General features: G+C 36.9%; 1 protein-coding gene across 1 annotated transcript; it reads right to left on the minus strand.

The window, feature by feature from the left end:
- Window positions 1-4,735: 4,735 nt before the first annotated feature.
- On the minus strand, window positions 4,736-7,445 carry LOC107748021 (uncharacterized). Its single transcript, XM_016562668.1, has 7 exons — window positions 7,079-7,445; window positions 5,938-6,033; window positions 5,772-5,852; window positions 5,444-5,472; window positions 5,283-5,357; window positions 5,062-5,130; window positions 4,736-4,889 (listed from the first exon to the last, which is right to left on the minus strand). Exons 1-7 carry the CDS (start codon window positions 7,443-7,445, stop codon window positions 4,851-4,853), a joined length of 756 nt encoding a protein of 251 aa, XP_016418154.1. The 3' UTR covers window positions 4,736-4,850.
- Between the last annotated feature and the right edge of the window lie 416 nt (window positions 7,446-7,861).

A 7,861-nucleotide genomic window follows, 5' to 3' on the forward strand; every position in this document is an offset into this window, starting at 1 on the left:
GATACATTTCTTTGTAGCAGCAAGTGTTGAAAGCAGATTCCCCTTTAGTCATGTTTTTGCTTAATTATTCATAATTTCACTGCTTTAAGCCCTAATCAGCCCTCAGCTATTTGATATTTGAAAAACGAATGCATGCCAAACATATTATATACATTTTAAATATAAAATTAGTGACCATAATAAAAGAGAAGTTAAAGTAATGTGCTCAAATACTGTAGATTAACTTAGTTTTATAGAAATGTAAAATAAATTGAATTCAAATGAATGTTAGTAGGTGTAAATTGTTTGATTTATTTAATTAAAACTGGCATTAACTTCAGTTTATTAAAATTTATAGCACAGTAATGAGGCAGCAACATATGATAAATAAGACAGAACAACAAAGTCTATTAACAACCTTTCATTGCGCAAAAGTATTAACATGAAAGTCTCCAATACAGAGCGGCACGAATCGCTTATGCGCATCCCATGCGAAGAATTATGCTCTTGAAGCAACACGGAGTCACAGCGCGCAGCGTTCCGCATAGAAAAGTTCAAAGCACAAAGGGAAGAGATACTGATGCGTAGTGTATTAAATCTGTGCGTTAGTTTATTGAGCCTTTTCTTTTAATAGTTTTAAATTTCAGTTACTAAGCGCGTGAAGAACAATTCATAGTGCTCTGTACTCCAGTGTAGTGAACTCTAACAGACACCCGGTAAAAAGTAACATGATTTAGAATTACGGTTTCATGGACAGGTATGGGCTATTCCTTCATTATTTCTGCGTGAGTTAAGCAGGTAAAAGGTCTGGAGTTGATTTTAAGTGTGCCATTTGTATTTGGAAGCTGCTGCTGTGAACAACAACTATATATATATATATATATTTACTTTTGAAGAATTTTGTTAGTCCGTGTTTGAAAGGGGTCATATGATGCGATTTCAATTTTTCTCAAGTTAAATTTTTTCAATTCGTTCTCAAGCCCGTCCGCCTCTGCTCACTCAAGGCCGCGGTGTGTGACGCTGTTTCATTGTGAAAGCGAAACTACTTTGTTTGGTCTTCCAAAAGAGGACACGACTAGAAATCAGTGGTTAAGTTGTATTTACAACACTGTTCCAGAACAGTTCAACCCAAATATTCAGATGTGTGCAGCACATTTTATGGAGGACTGTTTCCTGATCCTGGTAGAGTAGAATACAATGCCGGCTGTTCTGACTCACAGAATGTAAGTACGTTTTTTATATATAAAGAATTTGCCACTGACGATTCAAAAGCGAGTTTTGAGCAGTGTAGAGTAGCACTTGTTGTTTGTCATTTCTCCGATCACAAAAGCAGACATGGTTTTATGTTTACGCGGCACGATGCAACGCGTAAAAAGACAGTATAAGTCATTATAATCAGTATGCATCCCCACTGGATGCAACGAATGCCTCATTTATAATGGGTTTTCATGTTTTTGAAACATCGCTCCGGCCTGACAGGGCATCATCACAATATGGTAAGGGTATTCAGCCAATCACAACGCACTGGATTGGTGGCCAATCAGAGCACACCTCGCTTTTCAGACCGATGAGCTTTGTAAAAATCGACGTGTTTCAGAAAGGCGGGGCATAGAGGAGAAACAATAATGTACAGTATGTGGAAAATAATGTTTTTTTTAACCTTAAACCACATAAACACATTTCATTACACCAAATAGACAAAATAATGTTCTTTTAGCAGCATCATATGACCCCTTTAATTTCTGCATGCAGTAAAGCTATATGTGTGTTCACTACACTAATACTCTGGTGTCAAGAAAAAAAAAATATTTGTAGCATTTTTTCTAGTGTCATTTGTTTTTAATTTAGACCAAAAATACACATTAAATGGCAGGGTCTTTTATTTAATTTTTTCACAGTACAATGATTAAATTATACCACAGAGATTAGTTAAACTACACTTTATGTAAACATTACAACTGTACATCCTTGATTTTCTGACAGTCTGATGGCTGAAAGATGAAGTGTTACTGCGTCATCTGTTGTTAACATGAAAATTATGAATTTGCTTCTCCTTCAGTCCAAAGGATATTACATGTGCTTTTGGTGTATAGAATTATTATTCGATATTCAAAGACTATAAGAACACATAGGTTATATGACTATGACGATATAAATAGTTTCCTTGTTTTTATTAATGGAATAAAATAATATACAGTCGTCGTGTTACGATATTTTTTATTACTTACCTGGTGCGGAAGGTTCTTCTGCCATCTTTAGTGAACAAAACGTTAATAAATCACACTCTTTACATGAAACATGTAGAGGATTTGGTCAAATGATGAAATGAAGAGAACAGCAGCTGCAGCGTTTAGATTTACTTTCATGCTCTTCCTGGAGTTAGTAACCTCTTCTTCCTGTTGTACCTGTTAGCAGGGGCGGAATGGGACAACATTTCAGGCCGGGAAATCTCACTCTTCTCCAGGCCATCCCATACACGCACAACAAATACTGAAACACGGACAACCCTATTTTTTTGTTTTGTATGGCATCACATAATAAAGGTTTAAATCCTTCGGCTGGGGACATGCAAAATAATTACAAGTTCTCTCCTGGACTGCAACTTCATTTCCATTTTACTTTTCTGTCTCTCACATGACTTTAATACTCAATTTAACAAAACTTTACTTTCTAAATTGCCTAAATGCCAACATTTGTACGATATTAACATCATTACAATATCTTTATAGAAAAATTCTAATAATGAACATGAATCATATTTTTCCCTTACAAAAATTAATCATGATTTTATTATAGTAAAAGTACAGTCACCATGTTTTTTTTTTGTTTGTTTTTTGGGCAAATGGATTACCATTTGTATTTAGTTTTACTACAAATTCCATGGTTAAACTATGGTTAGTGTAGCAAAACAATGGTTAATTTGTGGTTACCATGGTTTAACAATAGTAATCATTGTCTTTGGACTTATGGTAAAATCATCATTAATTTCCGTAAAGGTTGTGTTGTTGTCTGCCCTAGCTCCCCCTAAACCTATTATAAAACGATGTGATTATGTGTCTGCTAAATTATTACTGTGACTTTACGATAGATAATAATGATGTCCTTTAGTATACAGTATTTTGAGTGATGAGTAATGGGCTGCTGCTGCTTAACTAAGTAAACAAAGACAAAACTACAATAGCATATTTACAGAAGAAACTGACCTGCACTTGAAATACTGAACAGTAGCTTTGTTTCTCTGCTCCACCTCTGCGCTTCCACTCCAATCTCAATCTCTCGCATTGATTAGCTAGATGGAAACCTTTTGGCAGAGGCAAGGGGTGCTTCTCAAACGGAAGGCTGCATCCTACCGAGGCTGCGTGCTTCCTAGCTCAGTCCTTCAGAGGCTTGTAGGCTAGAGTCCTCCTCGGCATTAAACGCTAGAATGAGACAGGCTAGTAAGTGCACGTGGCTACGTCACATATGTTACTGCCCTCACCGCCATGACACGAAAATACTAATAGTATTTTTACAAAGGATTGTGGGTGATTGAAGGTCGCGGAGGATACATCCCATGCATCCTTCAAATTCAGCTGAATGAAGGACGCGAAACGAAGGCTGCCTTCCAAGGATCCTTGCGATTGAGACGGCCTTCAGTGACGTTTGATGACATGGCAGCCGAGAAATGCAGCCTTCCATTTGAGAAACACCCCTCAATTCTCTAATTGCTCTGTGAGGAGGTGAGGATCGAGGAGTGAGGAGGCTTCCTGAGGAGTCATGAGTGAGGATACACAGGTGCATCCTTTGCCGAAGTCTTTTTTGGTGAAAAAACGGATGCACATATAAATTATCCTCCCCCTTCACACACATTTATATTTTACCTTTGCAGTTTAAGTAAACCATACCTGTCATATGTTTCAACAGAGCATCTTGCTTTATTAATATTTATTATGAATGCCTTAAATAACGAACTTTAACAACATAAGAGCAGATCCCTTTAGAGCAGCTGATGACGCTTTGAAGTGATGCTTGAGTGGTCAAGAATATTCCAATGTTCATCCTTTGATTCCTCCGTCCTCATTTCCTTCCCTTGCATCCTTCCCTCATATCCTAAGGGGCTGGAGCTAAGACGCGAGGAAAGATAGTGAGGAAAGGAAACGAGGATGCACAAATAAGAAATGAGAAGCAGCTACAGTCTCCACAATGTCATAGATTACAGCGTTCATCTTATTTAACAGAAACGAATGTCAGCTGGATGTTTACTTTGTTCATTTCCGGTTGAGTGAGCGCTGACGTGTCTGTCTGCTGCTACTCTCCGTAGTGTTGTGCCTTGTGCGTTTTGACTGCGTCTGCCACTTTGAATTTCATTGGACTGTTTATTGGACTGTGCTTCTCTTGGACTCCCTAGACTGTTTTATGAACATTATGGTGTTGGATTATGCACTCGCTCTCTTCTGGATAAACTTGCTGATTTGATAAGTAATTTATACTGTAATTATAATTCTATAAGTAATTCTATAAGTAATTATAACTATTATAAGTAATTCTCAGACTACTGTCTACCTGACAACTTTTTCTACAAGAAAGTAGTTTCTACTGCATTTGATTAAAAAATAAAATAAAAAAAAACCTTGGGAATTTATTTATTTATTTATTTTTTACACAGCACTTCGCTTTAAAATTCAACATATATATATATATATATATATATATAAGTTCTGTTTGTTCACATAAAAAAAAAATATATAATTCTTCCAAACAGCAAAGACGTGAATCTCAGCATCCGGAGAAAATGTCCCATCTGCTGCTGATATGATGAGCTCACACAGAGATGAATGTCTATTTCTGAAGCTCTTGTTCTTGTAAAGTTCATCCTGTGGCTCGTTTTCTGTTCATCTGATGGCAGCGTACGTCACTGTATCATTATGATCCTGAAAGAACAGCACAGAGTTTCTCCATCAATGCCATTATTACTATTAGCGCATGAGCTTTATTTATCTGAGACTCAGATTCAGAACTACATTTCAGCAGCATATAGATGAACAAAGCTTCTCTGAAGCAGTCAGTGATGAAGAACAAGGGAATGTGCTGCCGTCTACTCACACTGAGCGATTTTACTGGCATTTTACTGGAAGAAGAGACTTCAGAGTAAGTCACATCATCTGTCTGCTCCTAAACATACATGCAAACGTGCAGCGATTCAAGTTTAATTCACAGATCAGACATATCTCTCACTGTAATATGTACAGTAATATGACTGCTTTCAGTAAATCACATTATAGAACAGACAGTGAACTGAATGTCTAATGGTTTATTTGACTCACATGGACTCTCGCAGCAGCAGGAGTGGACATGTTGATCGTCTCATGCGTCACTTTATCTTCATTCTCATCTTTGACCTTCAGACAACAAACAGTTAAAACTGCACTTTATTGAGCTGTGAAGACAGAAATCAAATATAAATCACTGGCATTACTGAACTCACCACCGATTCATCAGTTCCTCTTTTATTATCTGAAAAAAAAAACTGCCTCATATGAGTATTTATGATGAAACATGCAAAACACTGAATGTTTACAATGCTAATGCTATTCAGATTTCAAGACCATTCAATTGAATGATAGAAATGATTATTCTTTAAACACATTTTGAGATTGACATTACAGGAATAAACTTCTGTTTGAGAATCTCATAGTCACATAATCCACATGCTTGATACATACAATATCAACTTGATGTGCTTGTTTGCTCTTCATCAAAGTGAGATCTAAACGGTTTTTAATTTTTAGAAAGGAGGAAATCTGAAAACTCACCAGCTCTTTTTCTCCAGATCAGCCAGAGAACAGCAAGAAGGACAACAGCGAATGCAGCGGTAGACACAGAAATCACTGTGACTGAAGAAGAGACCGTCATAGTCAGGGATTGATGACTATTAGAGTCAAATTGAAAGTATCATCAATGGCTTAAAATCAGTAGAACCTTGATCTTTAGAAGTTTCTGATGATGTTGTAATTGAGGGATCCTGAGAGTTTGTGATGTGGACTGGAATCACTGCTGTCACTGTTTCAGCTTGAGCTGTAAAACATGAATTTCGGTTTATTTTTGGGACACGCTTCAGGAAGAAGTTTATGGCAAGCATATTTTGTTTGTTTTCTTTATTTTACAAAAGTAGGGCATTTTACTGTTATTTTTGAAGGTACACCAATAAAAATAAACCCTTTGCCATTTTGAATGTCTTGACATGGAAGCCTCTTCATCATTAAACTAAACTAAACATAGAGAAGTGATTCAGTTACTCTGTTTAATTCTGTTCAGTAGCCTGTGCTGGTCAGCGTGAGCATTCGTGCTCTTTTTCCAAACACATATTTTACGCATGTGTAGGATGCTGTTTTAATTTGACATTGGGACACATGAGAAGTACGAAGCTTCTTTACATCATAAAAAATAGCTTAGAAACCCAATGTTCATCTAGAATAATGATTCATTCACGAAAACGATTCATGCCGAATGATGAGATGTTCGTGAGTAGTTTCAGTTTCGCTTTTACACTAGACAATACATGTCTAGTGCTGATAATGTTTGTTAAAGTTTCGCTTTATTTACCAGTATTTTGCATTATTTCTGAATGTAATAATAAAATGTGACTTATACACCGATGCGACTTCTGTGTGTGTGTGTGTGTGTTTCTCTCAACAATACAAGTTTGACCTGGTTTGACTTATTTTACGAAAAATACTGCACACTGCAAATACAATAGATACCGTTTGCACCAAAAAAAAAAAAAAAACATGTTCAACACTCACAGCCACAGTAACTTTAGCTTGAATCACTGTTATAGCCCCTGCAGTAGAATATGACCATCACAATTTAACTTTGATCATCACATTACACAATAACTTGCTGTCAAGTTTTAATCTCTTCATTATTCCCAGCAGCAGTTTTTGGACTGTTAAACTTGACTGCAGTTCATTAGTTTACAGCAGTGCTTTGAGTTTCTTCTGTCAGACTGAAAGAAGCTTTTGTACCTCAGTGTGTTCTTCTTCAGTGATATTAACAGACTTTAGTGTTACTGACATTATGACGGTCTAAAACTGATTAATAAGATCTCTCTCTTTCTCACCTGAACTCGTGACAGTGTATGTGGCTGAGGTCTTGACTTGATCTCTCTGAGTAACATTGCATCTCCACTCTCTGTTGTGATCTTCATTCAGGAGTGTTGTATTCAGAGTGATGATACAGTGATGTGATGAGGATAATATCTGATATCTGGAGTCTGATCTCGTCAGTTTAACACCAGCCTGATTCACCCAGAACAGCTGAATTCCCTCAGAACTGATCCAATAATCACAAGAGACTCCAGGATCTGAATACAACTGACAGAAGAGAGTCACAGAGCGGCCTGCACTGATCTCAGTCTGTGAGGATGAGGAGGAGGATGAAGAGACTGAAACACAAAATAACACACAAATCACAGACTCTTCAATCATCATGGGAGTTTAAATGAAGAATTTAACCTTTTAAATTGACCACATAATCATAAAAATTACCATGAAGAATATGCAGAAAAACACGAGCATCAGGTCCTTGTTCTCCATTCACATGTTGTCTGCAGCTATAAATGCCATAATCTTCTTTTGAGATGTTGTTGATGTTCAGAGAGCAGTCAGACCCCAGACTCAGTCTCTCATGACTCTCTGTGTCATTCTTCTTTATCCCTAAACCAATCAGTTCAACTGCTGCTGAATCTCTGAATCTGTTATAGAACCATACAGTTGATGTGCAGTCATGAAGAGCATTATTACAGGGCAGACGGACATTTTCACCAGAACTGATGAACACATGAGTCACATCCACTCCACTGGTACCTGAAACACAAGAACATTTGAGTGATCATTATACTATA

The sequence above is a fragment of the Sinocyclocheilus rhinocerous genome, unplaced genomic scaffold (genome assembly GCF_001515625.1).
Source record: "Sinocyclocheilus rhinocerous isolate Xijiao unplaced genomic scaffold, SAMN03320098_v1.1 scaffold7492, whole genome shotgun sequence".
Lineage (NCBI taxonomy): Eukaryota > Metazoa > Chordata > Actinopteri > Cypriniformes > Cyprinidae > Sinocyclocheilus > Sinocyclocheilus rhinocerous.